The sequence below is a fragment of the Rhinolophus ferrumequinum genome, chromosome 9, assembly GCF_004115265.2.
Source record: "Rhinolophus ferrumequinum isolate MPI-CBG mRhiFer1 chromosome 9, mRhiFer1_v1.p, whole genome shotgun sequence".
NCBI lineage: Eukaryota > Metazoa > Chordata > Mammalia > Chiroptera > Rhinolophidae > Rhinolophus > Rhinolophus ferrumequinum.
Window position 1 is genome coordinate 49,811,473 of NC_046292.1, and position 19,037 is coordinate 49,830,509.

General features: G+C 43.4%; 1 protein-coding gene across 2 annotated transcripts; it reads left to right on the forward strand.

Annotated features, from left to right (window-relative positions):
- The first annotated feature begins 2,115 nt into the window (after positions 1-2,115).
- GADD45A (growth arrest and DNA damage inducible alpha) lies at positions 2,116-5,497 on the forward strand. 2 transcript variants are annotated; one of them, XM_033116004.1, is made up of 5 exons: positions 2,116-2,392; positions 2,925-3,026; positions 3,248-3,485; positions 3,682-3,728; positions 4,802-5,497. In XM_033116004.1, the coding sequence occupies exons 1-5, from the start codon at positions 2,349-2,351 to the stop codon at positions 4,836-4,838; spliced, it is 468 nt and encodes a 155-aa protein (XP_032971895.1). In that variant the 5' UTR covers positions 2,116-2,348; the 3' UTR covers positions 4,839-5,497. The 2 variants fall into 2 exon arrangements, with proteins under 2 accessions (XP_032971895.1, XP_032971894.1); XM_033116003.1 differs by lacking the exon at positions 3,682-3,728 and having other exon boundaries at positions 2,120-2,392; positions 4,802-5,131.
- The last annotated feature ends 13,540 nt before the right edge of the window (positions 5,498-19,037 follow it).

The following is a 19,037-nucleotide window of genomic DNA, read 5'->3' on the forward strand; positions in this document are numbered from 1 at the left end:
CTAAAGTCATGGGACTTTCAGCATAGCTAGCTGATGACAATGCATACTATTTTGTCCCCAAATCTAGTTCAAGCATGGACATACCAATTAGATGGTAAGCTCTTTAAAAGCAAAGAATCTTGAATTATACAGTTCTTGGTATATAGTAGGATATCAAAGAAGTTGTTTTGGACTAAAGTTAAATGTGGACTATTAGAATTCATGCATGGAATGCAGGATCCTGGGAGCTTTTGGTTTACTCAGATTCCATTCAATTCAATAAACATCAACTGTGCTTCTACTAAATGCAGAAATTGTGCGAGGTGCTGAGAACACCCAGTTGATGAAGTCACAGTCTCTGCTGTCAAGAAACATGATTCCCTAATTCTTTGTCAGCTTGCTGTGCTCACACTTTCTTCCAAAGAAGCTCTAAGAAATTTCTTGTGGATAGAACCTTGGAATTCCAGAGAACACAGTTCAACAATCTCCAAATGATGACTCAGGCCAGATTGTGTAATTCAGGTTTTGTTTGCAAAACTGAAAGTGCTTCAGCACTTACATAATTTCAAGTTTAAGGAATTTTTTAACAAAGACATTACGTGTTAGGATTTAAGGTATAGCTATGAAATACATAAGCACCCTTGGGTAAATTATGCATTAGCTACCACCATTCCTTTACTCAAACTTTGTCCCTTGCTGACAAGGCAGTTAAGGATTAAGTGCAAAATGGCAGCTCAAATAAAAGAGCCAGAAAACCAACCTATCAGTTTTCTTTTCCACTAAATTAAGATCAAGAGAGTTGGAGAATATTTTGTCTAGAATGATACAAACATATAGGTGCAAAAATTCTCATATACCTTTGCAAAAAATTACTTCCGTGACCTTTGACTATACAATGACCCTAATAATGCAAGCACTGTTTTGAATGCAAGTATATGGAGGACATTTTCACAATGTTAGATGACTTCAGTGGTTTAAGACATTTTTTAAAAATTTATTGGATAAACTCATAACATGAAAAGAACTTTCAACCTATTCAGTGAAAGTTTGTACATTAAAGTTTGCTTTTCAAAAATGTGTCACTACTGCTTGCTTTCTACCCACAGGTTGTGATTATCTCAAAGGTGAAATTTTAGCATATGACTAAAAGGTCCTATAGCTACAGCTTCATGATTCAGCATCTAACATCAATAATTCACAGTGAGATCACAGGTTCTCTGTGGAAGGTAGTGACATACTTGCCTTATGAAAGGAAGCTTAAGGCATATTGAGAGCATTTTGAATTTAGACTTGTGGCTTGTGTGGGTGTCAGGCATTTGTTTCTTAGCTAGTGAGGGTGCAGAAGGATCCTCCTTTGGGAAAGGCTCTCTGAAAAAGGTGAATTTGGGTTGTAAGGCTAGGATACACACATGTGGTAGCCAGAACCTCCCCAACATGGTTTTCCAGAGTTATCCTGGGCAGGTGGGAACCCTTTCTGCTTTCTGTGGAAAAGATTCCAACTTGGTTCCCTGCCATGACCAAACACAAATGTGTTGATTTTTCTTTTTTGAGCTTCCAACCCTTGCAACCTTCCAAAAATAAATCAAACCAGCCATCAGGGCACCGAAATAATACTACTACTAATAAGCAGCTTTGCCTAGACTTACATAAACAACACTTCTGAGGTAAACTTTGCCCCAAAGGTCTGCACACACTCTTTTTTATGTAAACTTCTTACTAATAATTACTAGACTTGGGTGCATTAACCCCGAAAATAGATTTTAATAGCAACCCCTAAAAACAAAAGACATGAAACGACAATTAAAAAAAATGTGCACCAACTAGAAAAACACTTGGCAGCGTTCTGCAGCCCAAGCTGAAGACACCCCTCCTCCCTACTCCTTGCCACTGCAAAGACCTCCTTGTCCTGCCAACCCCCTCCACAGGATAAGAGAGCCTACTTGGGACCCCGCCCTCCCCTATCCCTAAGCTCGCCTTCCACGTAGCTCCTCCCCCTTCCGCTCCTCTCAGCCCTTGTTCCAGGAGCTGGGGTCAAATTGTCGGAGCAAGCTGATTTGCATAGCCCAATGGTTGCGCGTATGCAAATGAGGCGAGAGGTGGTTGGCTGGAGGGTAGCAGGATAACTCCAGTGAGCCCGGCCTTTGTCCTTCAGTGGCTGTGAGGCAGCTGCGGTGTTGGCGTCGCTGCTCTGGGCTAAGCGAGGCGAGGGGCCGGATAGCGAGCGGGGCGAGAGGGGCGGACCGCGCGGCGGCGGCGGGTGCTAGAGGAGCCTGGCCTGAGGGAGTGCACAGAGCCGGCGCCCGCGTGCCCACGGTGGCAGGAGCAGCCCGCACGCCGCTCTCTCTCTGTGGGGGACCTGCAGTTGCAATATGACTTTGGAGGAATTTTCGGCTGGAGAGCAAAAGACCGAAAGGTAAGTCGGCCGAAGCCTCTCCTTGAACTTGCACTCGCTGCGCCCACCAAAGTGCAACCAGGCTGTGGAAGGTTGCTGGGGAACGAGCGGGTAAAAGTTTGCAGAGAGCACCTCCGGCCTTTCCCCTACGGGAACCCTCCAGAGGGGCGCCGGCGGACGGAAAGAGTGTTTCCTCCCGAACCCGACCGAGCCCCTCTAGGCTGCCTTTGCAAAGGGCAGAAGCGACCCTCCCTGTCGTGCGGCTCCTGCGGCTGGCAGCCTGTGGCTGCGCCCTGCGCCAGGGACTGGCAGTCCGCTTGGGGCGGGGGGGTGGCGGGTGGCATTCTCGGGGATTCTAACAGGACACCCGGCCTCGGGGCGTGCGAGGGGTCATGGGGGGTGACGGGGCCGGGGTAGCCCCGGGCTTGCAGGAAGCTGAGGTGCGCGGTGACTCATGCACTCGGGAGGGAGGGTCGCGGTGCAGGGCGAGGGGGCGCCGAAGGTTCTGAGGAGACCCGGGCTGACGCGACCCTTTGCTCTTGCCGGTGTGTAGGATGGATAAGGTGGGGGATGCCCTCGAGGAAGTGCTGAGTAAAGCTCTGAGTCAGCGCACCATCACGGTCGGGGTGTACGAGGCGGCCAAGCTGCTCAACGTGTAAGTGGGGCCCCTCGCGTGTCCCTCGTGGCACCCCTTTCCACCCCCAACCCGGAGAGGTCGCCCAAGCCGGGTGCCCCTCGCCCTGCAGCGCCCCTTCCTGCTGCTTTCCATCTGCCCCAGAGGCAGCGAGCGGGTCCGGGCACGACCCCCGGGAGCCGGGTGGGTCCGCGCGGGCCCGCAGCGCCTCTGTGCTCACCCGCCCCTCCCGCTGCCCGCAGCGACCCGGATAACGTCGTTCTGTGCCTGCTGGCCGCGGACGAGGACGACGACAGAGATGTGGCTCTGCAGATCCACTTCACCCTGATCCAGGCATTCTGCTGCGAGAACGACATCAACATCCTGCGCGTCAGCAACCCGGGCCGGCTGGCGGAGCTCCTGCTCCTGGAGACCGACGCGAACCCCGCGGCGAGCGAGGGCGCGGAGCAGCCCCCAGACCTGCACTGCGTGCTGGTGACGGTAAGGGAGAAGGGAACTGCGGGCCCGCCCGTCGCGGTTTCGGAGTACTGGAAGGAAGTGAGCCAGGGCGGACAGTCTGCCTGACTGCAGAATAGGTGCCCGTCAAGCGCGTGGCTGCCTTTGCCCCATTAAAGAGTGTGGCAGGACTTTCAGCCGAGATGTGCCAGTTTCATCATCAGGATTTTCTCTGGTACAGAACATGCCTAAGCACGTCGGAGGCTGCCAGCAGCGGAAGAGATCCTTGTGAGTCAGCACTGTCAGCCCAACTACTCCCTACCTACATCTGTACTACCTCCCGTGACTAATTCCTTTAGCAGGGTAGATTAGATAAAGCCAAATAAATTCCTGGCTCACCCTCATTAAGGAGTCAGCTTCATTCTCTGCCAGTCAAAGCTAAAAATAGAAATGGTGTAGGAGACAAGCCTCATTAATTCCCTAGAAATACATAAAGAGGATAGAGTGGAAATTTTTTCTCTGCAATCTTGCATTTTTTTTTTTTTTTTTTAGTGGAGGGTTTCTTTTTTTTTGTTTTTTTTTAACCCCCTGATAAAAACCTTTGGTAGGTAGATAACTTGTAGGTGTAGAGGCAAATGTGATAGCTTTGTCTTTTATATTTTACTACTTTTTGGCTGGTCTAGTTAAGTGGCAGCCCAATTATTTTGTTACTCCTGAAAAAACTTTTTCTTTTTGGAGGATAACAGGTGGCAATTATGTAATAGTTAACTGCTATCAGCTCTCATCTCATTGTATGGGCAGCTAGAAATATTTCTCAGAAGTTGTTCACTCAGGTTTGTGCCACAGTACAAGTTTGGTAGGACAAACCTGTGAATGACACTCATGCAAAACTGAATAATTGTCATGCAAACATGTATGTGATTCAGTGGGTTGCATGAGTTCACACTTCGCAGGGTATAATTTAGTACAGAATTACCCTTAATGATTTTGCAGGAAATCCAACTAACTAGAAAAAAATAATTTTTTAAAAATTTTATTGGGGAATATTGGGGAACAGTGTGTTTCTCCAGGGCCCATCAGCTCCAAGTAGTTGTCCTTCAGTCTAGTTGTGGAGGGTGCAGCTCACTGGCCCATGTGGAAACCGAACCTGCAACCCTACTGTTCAGAGCTTGCACTCTAACCAACTGAGCCATCCAGCCACCTCCTGGAAGAAAATATTTTTGTGATTGTAACCAGTCTCCATGTCACAAAACCCCAGTATAGAATGTTCAAGTGTCTTTCCCTGAAAAATAGTGTACTTATTAGCAAATGCTGATAGTGTTTTTTTAATAGTAAATTTATTTCTCTAAAATTGTCCCTAGAATCCACATTCATCGCAATGGAAGGATCCTGCCTTAAGTCAACTTATTTGTTTTTGCCGGGAAAGTCGCTACATGGATCAGTGGGTTCCAGTGATTAATCTTCCTGAACGGTGATGGCATCTGAATGAAAATAACTGAACCAAATTGCACTGAAGTTTTGAAATACCTTTGTAGTTACTCAAGCAGTTACTCCCTACAGTGATGCAAGGATTACAGAAATTGATGTCAAGGGGCTGAGTGAGTTCAACTACATGCTCTGGGGGCCCGGAGATAGATGACTTTGCAGATGGAAAGAGGTGAAAATGAAGAAGGAAACTGTTGAAACAGAAATATAAGTCAAAAAGAACAAGAATTACAAAGAACCACGCAGGAAGGAAAACAAACTATGTATTAATTTAGGATGGTTGAGTTACATTTGATTAAACCAAATATGCTTTGTTAAAGTTTAAATGTGCGGCAGTAGTTTGGGTATTTTTGGTTTGTATGCCCTCGAGTAAAAGAAAAGCAGAAAAGCTTAATCATATTTTAAAACCATATTTTATTGTATTTTGATGAGATGTTAAATTCTCAAAGTTTTATTATAAATTGTACTAAGTTATTTTATGACATGAAAGGTTATTTATGCTATAATTTTTTTGAAACAGTACCTACAATAAACTGGTATGGAATAATTGCATAATTTCTTAATGTGTGCTTTTGGTTTTTCAACTTGGACTTTATTTTAAACAAATTTTTTTTAACATGGAAAAATTAAAACTTCTGAAATCATATAGTATGTGTGTGTCTATATGTAGGTATATATCTGTATATATGCATGTATAGGTTTTTTTCTAGTTTTAAAAATTTGGGATGGACATGGCATGATTTTATTTTGTATTTAGTCTTTATTTAACAGATATTTTACTGATGCCCTGCTTTACACTATGTCCAAAGTCAGAAAAACAAAGGTGATTTAAGAGGAGTTGGGGAAAAGAAGTTTTAGAGATTGAACTTGCAAGTCTGAATAAATAATTACAGTTTAAAGATTTTGGTGCTACAGTAAGATTATACACAAAATGCTCAGGAAGCAAAGAGGAGAGAGTTACCAAAGTTAGCTGCAAGACCAATGAAGTTTTTACTGAGGACAGATTTTAGGTGGGTCTTAAAACATGAGTTTCATTTCCCCACCTAGACAAAGGAAAAGGATATTGCTGGCAGTGGCACTTGTTTGTGCAAAAGTGTGGAGGCCTGAAAGACCAAAACCTGTTGGGGGTGGGGAACAAAGGTGATTCTGTGTGTGCCTCTGGTATAGAAAGATAGGGAGAGATAAGGTTGAAAAGGTAGGTGGGGATTAGGCCCAGACTGTCAAGGGCATTGTGTGTCACCCTGAGGCATTTGGGCTTGCTTCTGTAAACTTTGGGCAGTCAGCAGAGGCCTTCAGGCAGGGAGTGACGTGATCAGTGTTCTAGGAAGATAACACTGGGGACTCTGAAAGATGGGTTATTGGGATATGGGATAAGAGGCCTAGGTAAGAAGACCAACTAGGAAGTGATGGTAACAGTCCAGGGTTGTGCATGGAAGAGGTCAGGCAAAGATTTCTGGTGTCTTATTCTCTTTCTAGAGCTGTGAGCCTTCCAGCTGAACATTTCTGCTATGGTCCTGAGGGGTCTGGTTAAATTACATCAGATGGGAGATGGAAGAAAAGAGCAAAAGAAATCAAAGGCTTCAGCAGAACAATCAACTTTTAGTTGGAACAAGTCACTTGATAATTAACTACACCAATCTCATGTAGATAATAGCAAAAGAAAGCCAAAATGCTTACAGAGGCAAAACCTAACATAGCTTTAGTCCACAGGATTTTTTGCCTCCTCCTCAAACCATACCCCCCATGGCTCCCTGCCATCTGTCTCCCATCCTTGTCATGACTACATGCAATCAGGAAAATGTAGAAACAGAGGAGAGGGAAAGAAAAAAAACTAATAATAACAAAAAGCTCCAAGTTTCTGCATATTTTATGAATAACATAGGCCCATGAGCCCTTCACCTTGCTATTAAGTTTCTGTTTTTTACCACATCTGTGAGAAATGTGGATTTTGAGTCCTTGTTTAGGCTTGTATCTTATGTAAGCCAATCCCCAATCTAAAACGTAACTGGTATTTAATGTTTGTTCCTTATATTACCAAAAGATTGTGAACAGTGAGTTTTAAAAGGTAGAATTTTTTTTTTACCTTCCTACTAAAGTAGTGTTTTTAATTCTTTTCCACAATTACTTGGTTTAAAAACCCTCCTGCAAAGGTAAGTGAATTAAACTAGCAAGGCAGAGGGAAGAGAAGCAGCATTGCATGGTGGAAAGAGCATGGGGATTCGCCAGTATTAGTCCCTCCCATCCGTTGTCCTTATTTGTAAAACGTAAAATTACCCATCTTGCAGAGTTGTTATAGCCCAGAATTTAGCACACTTCTCAGCAAGCAGTAGGTATTGAATTAATATTTGTTGACTAAATGAATGATTTAGAAGTATTAATCAATGCAAACTACCTGGCATATGATAGGTGCTCAATCACCTATCGTAGTGTGTCCTGGCGATAGCCACAGGGAAACTTACGGCCTCAGAGAAATGTCTGTTGCTTATAACATGTATTTTAAGAAAGGAGTTTCAAATCTCTATTCTAAATTCATAGTGCTTACAGATATAAAGTGACAGTATACATTCTTCTGATTGTTTTGTTTTAGTAAAATCTCAACAATTAATGCAATACTGTTGTTTTAGGTTTTAACTGTTATTCTTTCTAGATCAAACGTAGGATAAAATTAACACGGCATTGAAAAATCCAATCATGAAAACTGAGCTAGTTATATACATGAGTGCAATTACCTGGATGGCTTCTACCCCTAGTTGATACCAATATTCTGCAGTTGTTGCTTTAAACAACATTAAACATACTTACTGAAAGTTGGTGGAAATGTCACTACAGGGAACAGAAATCCCCCGATCTGATCTATCTAAGGTATGTTGTATGTGGAAAATACCTATTTTTTCCACTGGCAACTTTATTCAGTGTCATAAATAGCATTGCCTCCTCCTTTCTACAATTAACCAAGGCCATTAGTAAGTTAAACTTCTATAAAGAAAGGATTCATGAAGGTAAGTAATCTCCTAAAATACATACATTATTTCCCAGCTAGAGAAAAAAATAGATCATTTTTAGGAAAGAGGTTTTTTTTGTTCTATCAATTGGAAGCATTTCCAAAACATGTTTTGAGCTACCTTACTGTAACCTTTGTAAAATCATTGTTTCCTCATTTTTAAACTATATTGGTTAAATTTTATTCTTTGATATGTGGTAAAAGGCTTCAAGCAGTGACAAGTGTTTCCTTCAGATGAACAACACTCTGACTGGCATGATTTAACACCAGGCCAGTCCAGGTGTCCCGCTAATTGTGTTGAATTTTTAAATTTTCTTTCTAACAATCCTTAGATAAACATAAACTCTAAGAAGGTTGTATTCATGAAGACCACAAAGAGATATTTAGTGAGTGCTTACTATGGGCAAGGGACTAGCTGGTTATTTTGGGGCCTGCAAAAAGTCAGACACGTTCTCTGGCGTCACGGAGTTTACAGTCTAGGAAGCAGTGAGACATGTATATCGATATAATCCAAAGCAAAAATGTGCCCAGTAACATATGAAAGGCCAGAGAATTGGCGTGGGAGTTCAAAGGGTAGAGATCTCTGGAGGGCAGATGGGCAGATGGGGATGCAATGGGGAGAAAGGTCTGTAAGCTCTTTGATCAGAAGCTGGCATTGTATTTTGCAAACAGCACAAATTACAGTAGATGCTCTTCGACTTACAATGGGGCTATGGGGGATGCGTAAACCCCATGGGAAGGTGGAAACGCATTTAATCCTACAATGTGGAGTTCCAGCTGTTTACCCTCATGATCTAGTGGCTGACCCAGAGCTGTGCTCCTTGCCTTCTCCCAGCATCACGAGAGAGTATGGCATATCGCTAGCTCAGGAAAAGATCAAAATTCAAAATTCGACGTACGATTTCTACTGAATGGAGTATTGCTTTTGTACCATTGCAAAGATGAAAAATCGAAAGTCGAACCCTTGTAAGTCGGGAAGGACACAGATGCAGCTATAGGAGCGCTTGTCCTTGAGAAGTTTATAGTGGAATAAGGCAAATGAGATCAGCACATTCGTTCCTGTAACACTGTTTATTGAAGCCCATCATGTACCTGGCACTGTGTCAAGCGGGAGACCCCGCTTGCTTGGCCATGTGTCGTGCGAAGCGGGCCTGCGGGGCTCTGGTCCTGCTCCCCACATAAGAACGCAGGATATGGTGAGGCCAAAAAGGAATACCCACGGAGCCATAGGTAGGGGAGTCATACCACTACAGTCTCACTGGAGGCTGGAGTCACACAACCCACAACCTGCCTTCTGCTTCTCTGCCTACCAACCCACCAACCCACCGACTCACTCCCCTGGACTCTACTCAGTAGCGCAGCCACGGCAATTATGTGAGGGGCTAATTGGCTAACTGGTTACAGCTGACGGCCATCTACTACCCGAGCCAGCACCTTTCCACGTGAGGCCGAGAGTCTGGAAACTGCTCTCTGGGACTCTGTCCCCACACACTATGTGAGGTCCCAAGACCACAAAAGTGAAAAAGCGAGGACTTGAAGGATGTGCACAACTTAGTGGTGATGACTGACCCCTGCGATCCTGGGGGATAAATGATGATGGGGTAGGTTCAAGGCCTCTGCGTTCCTGGGAACACTTTGCCAGATCCAGTGGGACACTGAGGATAAAGAGGCCTGCTGGGGGGGTGGGGATGGGGCTGTGAAGAGCATTTGGTCCAGGAGAGGGAATTGCAGCTCTGGAGGGGATGAATTCAGCCCATGTTTGGGGCTAGCTTCTGGGCGCAACCATAGCACTTACATGGTGCAACATGCTTGGGACATACTGTCCCAAGTGCTTTACTTAGTAGTAAATCATCAGCACTAGCAATGACCCAATTGAAATATTATTATCACCATTGTGAGGATGAAGAGATTGATTGACAGGCAGAGAGATTAAATTGCCCAGAGTCATATTGTGAGTAAGTGGCAAATCCAGGGTGCCAACTGTCTGGCTCTAGAATCCATGTCCTCTAATGACAAGTGGTGTGGGAAAGGTGGTAGGAACCAGACCATGAAGGGCCCTGCAAGCCAGGCTTCTTTCATTAGGTGTTAAAAAGCCATTTAAAAATGTGCATGAGAGAAGAAATAGGGAGGGGGCTATCACCACGATGAGAGAGAGAGGCAAGGAAAAGATGAAACTAGTGTGTTTCTCCGAAAATAAGACCTCGCCGGACCATCAGCTCTAATGCATCTTTTGGAGCAAAAATTAATATAAGACCTGGTCTTATTTTACTGTAATATAAGACCGGGTCTTACATAATATAAGACCGAGTCTTATATTAATTTTTGCTCCAAAAGACGCATTAGAGCTAATGGTCTGGCTAGGTCCTATTTTTGGGGAAACACGGTATGGCTCACAAAGTCTTAAAGTGAGGTTGGAAATTGGTAGCCTGAGAAATTTGGCTTACACAATATTTAAAAAAAAATTGTTTTTTTAATCCGTTGTCAACATGGAGAAATTTCTTAGAAAAATCCTGATTTCTGGTGTCTCTTGAAAATCTGCTGTATGTGGCGACAGTGAGTCCACGTTGCACAGCAATTAGCTGGAGCTGAGAGGAGGCGCCTCCGTTTTAGATAAGGCTTTCCAGTTTGCCACAGACCACACCCCTCCCTATAAGGTTAGGCTTCCCTTCCTAATCCTTTTAGGCATGTGAGGTCTACCCTTCACCCCCAACCCCTATCTCTCAGTCTGGGGCTCAGAATCTTCCTGTGTAAAACCAGGTGTTTGCACTATCAGAAGTTCTCAAGTTGTTCAGATGATAAAGACCCAGGGGTGTTTATTTAAAATACAGCTTCAAGACCCTTTCCCAGGAGCTTCAGATTAAATGGGGCTGGGATAAGGCTGAGAATTTTTTTAACAAGTGCGTCAGGTTAATTCTTATTATCAGGGAAGTCTGAGGAATGCTGCGAGATCTCTTGGAGATGTCCCAGCTGAAATTCAGCAGAACCACGCTACAAATCTCAGGGGAAGTGGAGGGAGAAGCTTTCATTTGATCGGTTTCCGGTCTCCCTGATGTCAGCCCACCAGGAGCTGAGGAATACACATTTCTCTGTAAAGGTTGAAGAGATTTCCAGGGAAGAGGTATAACTGAAACAATTTGCTACCCAGGACAGAGAATTTACTAGTTTACTAAGGTGAATATTGCACTTTACAAGAACCACACACGGCGGGTGAATCCACAAACAGAATGGCTTTTAGCACTGCTTTGAACTGACCGAGCGATAGACCTGCCATGTGCCAGACACAGAGCTGGGTACTTTGGACGAGACAAAGAAGCAGCTGATCGGCAAGATCAAAACAACCTGCTTGTGGACAGCAGACTGCTCAGCGTTAGGCACAAGGTAAGAAGTGAGTGGAGTTCTTTTTCTTATATCTGTCAGCACTTTCTGGCTTATAAAGTGTTTTCACATTTATTTAACTCCTCGCTAAAGCAACTGAGGCTCAGAGATGTCAAGAGACACCTCCAAAGTCACATGACAAAGAAGGGAAAGAATCGGAATTGTACTGTGAACTCAGGCCTCTGTATACCTGAGCTGTCTCTCAGAGGCCAACGGGACTGTAGAGTTTAGCCTGGAGGAGGATGAAACTAATTGGATCTAATCTTTTACTTTAAGCCAATAAGTGGGACAGAGCCTCAGGAAAACTCAAGGAGACAAAAAGCAGGAGGAGGGAATTCTAGGAATTGTTCTCTTTCATCTCAGAAGCTTCACAGGAAACGTGATTTGTTTTTATGCTAACATAGTTTCTACAATTATGTGTCTGAGAACTTAATTCTCACACTTAATGGCAGAGAAGATGCAAACTTTCTTAGTAGCAGTACTGAACACCTGATTATATCCCCATATTGTAATCATTATATTTAATCATCAAAATAATCACTTGACAAGAAATGGTTCACCTGGAGAAGAGCCTTCTGATTTCATTTTGCTTCTTGGTGTAACCGGGAAGGGCAGAACTGGCAAAAGATGAAGGGTATAGCAATTAAGACAATGAGTTTTTAGAGCCAGAAAAACCTGGGCTTGGATCTTGGATCCTAGCTAGAACTTGGAAAAGTTAGTGTCAGTTATTTCTCCTATAAAGTGGGAAAGTAAACAAGGCTTATATCATTGGTTTGCTGTGAGAATTAAAGGAAAAAATGCACAGGAAGAACTTAGTTTCTGGAAGCACTCGATATATGTAAGCTAATTTAATAATAATTGCATCTCCCATGAGTGGGTAGTTTTCTATGTACGTATGTTATGTATATACTCTATGAAATTATGCTACGTTGTAAATTAGAGGGTGATTTAGGAACAAAGAAAATAGGGGCGGCCGGATGACTCAGTTGGTTAGAGCGTGAGCTCTGAACAATAGGGTTGCCGGTTCGATTCCCATATGGGCCAGTGAACTGCGCCCTCCACAACTAGATTGAAGACAACGGAGCTGCTGCTGAGCTTCCAGAGGGGCGGCCAGATGGCTCAGTAGGTTACAGCACGAACTCTCAACAACAAAGTTGCTGGTTCAATTCCTGCATGGGATGGTGGGCTGTGCCCCCTGCAACTAGATTGAATATGGGGACTGGACTTGGAGCTGAGCTGTGTCCTCCACAACTAGATTGAAGGACAATGACTTGACTTGGAGCAGATGGGTCGTGGAAAAACACACTGTTCCCCAATAAAATAAAATAAAAAATAAAGAAAAAAGAAAAGAAACCACCCAGTAAACTACATGGCCCAACAGAACTGAATATGGAAAGATACCATCCAATCAAATTATGTTAAGTTCCACTAATCTAGTTTCTCCTTTCCATTTCTATCAACGTAATTTGGTTGTTTATTGCTCATTTCAATTATTAGAACAGTTTCTTTTCAAAATCAAATGTTGAGCATGTACTGTGTGCCAAGTACTGTGCTAGAATTTTCTATATAAAGATGATGATGGTACAGTTGCTACCTGCAGTGTAGTATAGGAAGCTGACAGGCACAGCAAATTTTCAAGTTGGCGTGGTGTCATGGCAAGATTGGGCATGCGTTCTGTGTGTGTGTGTGTGTGTGTGTGTGTGTGTGTGTGTGTAAGGTGTATGGTGGTGGTGATGGTGGGGAGGAAGCCCTCCAGAAAAGGGAGATGATTGACCTGAGTCTTGAAGGATGAGTTAGGAGCTGGTCAGGGGAGAAAGGTGTGGCGCATGAGGAACTTTTTTAGTCTGTGGTGTTTGCTAGAGGATTAAGTGTTAAGGAAGGGAGTGGAGAGAGGTAGGCTGAAAGGTAGAGAGAGCAGACCACAGAGAGCCTTGTTTGCCCTTCTAAGGAGCAAGAATTTGTCCTACAAGCAGTGCAAAGTCGCTGAGGATTTTACGTAGAAAAGTCAAATGGTTAAATTGGAGTGGGCTCATTCTTCGCAGATGGATTCAATTGCCCAGCCAGTGTGCTAAATGGGACTGGAGGGGAGTGCAATGTAAAAGGACAGCTGTTCATCGTTTCTGTCTGTCCTGCCCACCTCCCTCTTCCTTCTGCGACCCTTCTTTTTCATTAGCACCCTTCACACCAGCCTCAAGGGTAAATTGGTAGTATAGGTCTGGCCAATCCTCTCGGCCATGATGATTGGTCAGGGATAGAAATGTGACTTCAGCTGGGTCAATCAGATCTCCCTGAGACTTTTCTGCTAGAGAATCTCTTTCCGGTGTTGCCAAGCTGATGGATGTGTCTGTGATTGCTAGCAGCCAGCTTGCCTGCCACAAGAAATAAGTCTATTCAAGAGCAAAGGGCAGAGATGAAACCTGAAAACAGAACTCCTGCATCCAGCAGTACCTGAAGTGAGGCCCATGGGTTTTTCGTAATGTGCTCAAGCTAGTTTCATTTGCAAATGAAACTAGGGTGAGAAACGGGGACTGAGGGATTTCTGGACTGCAAGATTTTCAGAGCTAAAAGTGGGACAGTCCCAAGTAAACAGTCGGTTACCCGAATACCAGGGCCAACCACAGAGGTTGGAGTCTAGACAGGAGGCTTTTGCAGTAGTTCAGTCAAGTAGTTCAGTCAAGTGTAATTCAGTTGGGCCTGAACTTGTAGTCGATGAGGAAAATCAGGAATGGATTTGAGAAGTATTTGGAAAATGGAATAGGTAAGACTGGGTGATTAGATGTGAGGAATGAGGGAGAGTTCTTGAATGCCTCTCAAGTTTCCAGTGAGGGCAAGTTAGTAATGATAGTGCTGCTACAGTTTACGGAAGGGAGATGGGTTTAATATTGTGAGACTGTTACCAGTAGAATAGGTAAGTCTGATGCTTAGACAAAATATAGGCTGGGTGTTTTGATTTGAGTTTGATGTGTTCTGAGCATATAAAAACAATGAGGATGGATGCGATCTTCAAGTATGGGGAAAGTGAGAAGAGCAGCAATGGATCATGGACAGAAGTTTGAGACTGAGGTAGGATTTTAAGGGCTTAAGGGGCAGACATAGGACGAGGAAATAGAGGAGGGGGAAAAGGGGGATAATATAGAACCAGCTTGTACAGAATGGTGCGTTTACAGAAGAGAATGATTCACACTGTCAGAGGGGTCCTTGAGGCAGAGTCTGAAAGGTTCCATTGAATTTGGAAATTAGGAGTTCACTGGGTGAAGTTTTTGGGTGAAATTTTATTGGGTGAAATCAGTTTCATTACACAGGTGGAAAGAAAAGTTAGATTACAGCCAAGTGAGAAGATGGGAGGTGGAGAAGAGAAAACAAGGAAGGTGGACCACTCTTGGGAACATTTTAAAAAAGGTGAGAAGAGAATTGGGACTTAGGGAATAGCTGGAGGGCTTGGCCTTGAACTGGACAATGCTTCTCCACCCATGCATCTGATGGAAGATATTTTGATGGGTGTGATGGAGACTTGGATGTGGGAAGGTAGGAACTTTTAAGAAATCAGGCCAAATGCCTCAACATTTTTTGTTTTTTTGATAGAGAAGGCAGTATTATTTGCACAGTGGGTAGGAGACACATGGGGGAGAGGGGTTGAGGAGGGTGATAAAAATTTGGAATGGAGGAGTTGAATGAAGACTGAAAAAAGGCTTGTGAAATACCATTGGGAGCTCAACAAAGATTAAAAATACTACTGCCAATTTGTCTCCACTAATTTATTCTCCTGTTTATTCTAATTATCTTTATGAAAACAAAGGTCATCATGTCAAGAACTTGCTATAAAATTTCTACCAACTTCCTCCTGTCTATATAATCAATACAAACTATTGGACTTTGGCGGGACCCAAACTTCCTTTCTAGCCTCATCAACATTCTCCTTCCCATGCTCCCAACACAAAGATCTGTGATACCCCCGACTTTTTTAGAACTTAGCATTTGGATCCACTGTTTTTGCTGCTGAGAATATCCTTTCCCTATTCTTTACTAACCAACTCCTACTCATCCTTCATGGCCCAACTGATTTATTGTCTTCTCTGTGAAACCTTTTCTGACTCATTAAGGCAGAGCAGCTTCTTATAATACTATTAACCTCAGTGCACAGTAATTTATCTGTTTACTTCCTACTGTCCAACCCCCCCTAACCCTGACACCTCACTATCCTGGGAGAATAACCTTGTCTTTTCTGGGTTTATCCTAGGATATACTTAGCATAGTGCTAGCAGAATCTACTACACTCCTAAGAGAAGCTCAACAAATGAATGAATTCCTCTTTGTCCTCCTTCTATAAAGCAAATGCTCTGTTATTCAAATTTAATATTTGAGTGGGTTATTCTTTTTGTAGTTAGGTTTTATGAACTCTTCTTTTATGGCATTGTTGATTCTTTGTTGAAGAATTTTGCTTACTTAATTCTATTAATTGCCTATATACAAAATACCTTTCTACAATTTTTCCTTAAAAATTCTTTCCAGTCCTGCTGATGAGTCAGTGGCTGAAGTATCAGGAAGTGATCTTTAAATATCTTTTAAATACCTATAATTACACAGAGCAAACCCACATACCCTTCTGTGACCCCATACTCTAGGCTTTGGTTCTTCTCCTCCTGATTTTCAATTTAAGAAGGAAAATGTAGAATGACTTGGCAAAGAGATGGCAAAAAGCAAACAAAAGTGAATTGCTCTCCTTTCTCAAATTTGTATAAAATTTAAAGCTAGAAGGAATGTTCACAACTACCTAGGCCAAACTGTGGTTTTTTTTGGGGTGGGGTGTGTGGGGGAAGACCAGGACCAGAAATCATAATCATAAGTTTGCAAAGTGAATTAATGTCAGTCAGACTAGAACACAATTCCTGAGTGCAAGATTTGTGTTCTTTCTCTTACTTCATACTAACTACTCATGAAAAATGAAGGGTTTTTTTGAAAAGTGTATTAAATACGCTTTTGGATCTCGCCAAGCTTCCATTTCCTTATGTGTAAAATAGGGATAATAATAGTAGCCATCTCATGGTTTATTGTGAGAATTAAATGAATTAATAGATACAAAATGCTGAAAACAGTACCTGGCCATAGAGTGACTGGAATGTATTATTGTTTATTCTTATTTAAGGCCTCCGCCACTATACTTTTTTTTTTTTTTAACTTTGATTTATTTTTAAGTGTGTTTTTCCAGGACCCATCAGCTCCAAGTCAAGTAGTTGTTTCAATCTAGTTGTGGAAGGTGCGGCTCACCGTGGCCCATGTGGGGATCAAACCGGCAACCTTGTTTTTCTGTTCTAACAAACTGAGCTAAGCAGCCACCCCCAGCCACTGTACTCTTGATTACTGAAGAACTTATTTGCGTATCTTACCTTGATTAATTTTAAAGTTTCTAAAGTTACTTGTTTTGCCCCTTTCCAAACCATGCTACACATATGACGACAGTCCAGGGGCTGATCTAAGTGTATGAAACCAGCATCTGCACCTTTTAGTTGTAGGATCCTGCATGACTTTCTGAACTTCTCTGAGCCTCAGTTCCTCATCTGTAGGATGGAGTGAAATAACATCGATTTTCTTTTAAGAGTTGTGGTGGGGCGTACATGGGAGAACACACGCGAAGTGCCTGCGGAGCCTAGTGTCAATGTTGGGTCCTTCCTTTCCCCAGTGCCTCACACACGTCTGAATATATCAACAGATGTCCTAGGGCCCATATCGAGCTGTACTTCATCAACGTCAGATCTAAACGGGTCTACTTAGAATCAAGCCATCGAACGCCTTGGCCACTGAAACAGAGACATGGCCTGTTGAAAAGCAGCAATGCTTTGCTGCACACGGAGGGTGCCTAGAGTGCAGTTCCCCAAAGAGAAGCTTGTCTTCTGACACACCGTAAGGCTCCTTTCTGATGTTTGCCATACCCACGTACTAGCCGTGCTATTATTACATGGTTACATTTTTGAAAATATCAATGGCCTTACTTTTTATTTAAATATTTTAAAAAGAAACTTTCTATTACAACTTGTGCTAGTTCTAGCTTTCCTAATACAGTTGACCATAAACGACATGGGGGTTAGAGGCGCTGAACCCCTACACCCCCCAAGCAATAGAAAATCTGTGTATAACTTTTGGCTGCCTCAAACTTAGTTGTCCTTCAGTATCTGTGGGAAATTGGTTCCAGCCCCCCACCCCCCCATGGATACCCCAATTGTGGATGCTCGTGTCCCCTCTATAAAATGGTATAGATTAGTAAATAGTCCCCCACGTCTGCAGAATCCCAGCTGCAGATCTGAAACAGTTCAGGTACTTACAGAAAAAAAAATCCACATGTAAGTGGACCTGTGCAGTTCAAACCCATGTTGTTCAGGGTCAACTGTACATATGAAAATATGCAACTGGTGAAATAATAAGTTAAAAAAACTGATTTGTCTACTATCTAAATCTCACATGCCAACTTTTAAGGTTATCCTTGCCCTGATCCCGGGGGACATTAATGACCAGATCTGTCAGTGCCTGGCACAGAGCAGGTACTGCTGGCCACCTTTGTTCAGTGAATTACTGTCCCCAGCATACAAACTTGCAAATCCACAGTGTCCTTGTGATGTCACACGGTTAATGTCCTATGTCAGGACAGATTGAAGGTCTTTTAGTGGCTAGAACTCTCACTTCTCTCACTAAGCAGGGTGTGTGTGTGTGTGTGTGTGTGTGTGTGTGTGTGTGTGTGTGTGTGTGTGTGTGTGTGTGTAGGGATGGGACGTGACTGGATCTAGAGGCCAGAAGGAGCAATCTGCATATGGGAGTCTTAGCTGCACATTTCTTTGGCTCCCCAACTCAAGATCTCATCATTATGTAACTCAACCATTTCAATTACTTGCTTTCCTCACTGGACAGGTCATCTCAGAGGATTTATAGGGTATAGCAATGTTTCATAGGTAAAATTGTCCCTGATACCTACATCTTGACTATTACCTTCTACTCTTTGCTGAGCATTGCCCTCTCCACAGTCCTGGTCTGTAGGGCCAGTTGTCTTCTACAGACTCATATCTTAAGTCCTTAGCATTTTAGGATGAACTTATTTGGACTGCATTTTCCTCCAGGGTGAGAAAGTATTGGTTTCCTAAAAGAATTAATAGTTGAGGTGAGGGTTCCTAGGACCAACTGTATGTGTTTGCCCAGGGCTGGCCTACAGTTAAACAGCCTTTCATAGCCATAAATGACTCAGATAAGGAGACGGTAATTGGAGCAAGAGAAGGGCTCTTCTGAAGGCGAAGGTTACTTACTGATCACAGTGGTAAAGGCGAGAGAGGAGCAAGTAGGGCCGTACTCTGAAAAGCAGCTAACGGTGATAGTCACGCCATGTCGTGCAAAGATGGCTGCATCTGATGGTGAGACCAGGTTCTACAACTGTCAGAGCTGTAAGCCACAAGTTTGTAAACCTAGCGAGGGAAGGAAGGAGGGGGAAATACTCAAGACTGTCTACCTTGCCCCACAAGGCGGCTTACGGTGAATATCCCGTATGTGTATGTGCAATTGCTCCTCTTGCCAATGAGAAGCTAATCACTGCCCATATTCAGGAGAGTTGAAAGGCCATATTACGTGCGTCCCCACACCAAGCTCCCAGCATTACCTGCAGATTTCAGTTCCTTGTTCATAACATTAAGGGAGTATAACATTTTATCTGCCATATTTCCTTACATAGTCTACCCTTTTTAGCCTCATTACCTTCCCTC

Bases quoted from the DNA above. Each gene is read 5' to 3' on its own strand.
- GADD45A (XM_033116003.1), top strand. From the start codon at position 2,349: ATGACTTTGGAGGAATTTTCGGCTGGAGAGCAAAAGACCGAAAG. The intron at 2,393-2,924 runs GTAAGTCGGCCG...GCCGGTGTGTAG, and splicing joins GGAGAGCAAAAGACCGAAAG to GATGGATAAGGTGGGGGATG. The intron at 3,027-3,247 runs GTAAGTGGGGCC...CGCTGCCCGCAG, and splicing joins GCGGCCAAGCTGCTCAACGT to CGACCCGGATAACGTCGTTC.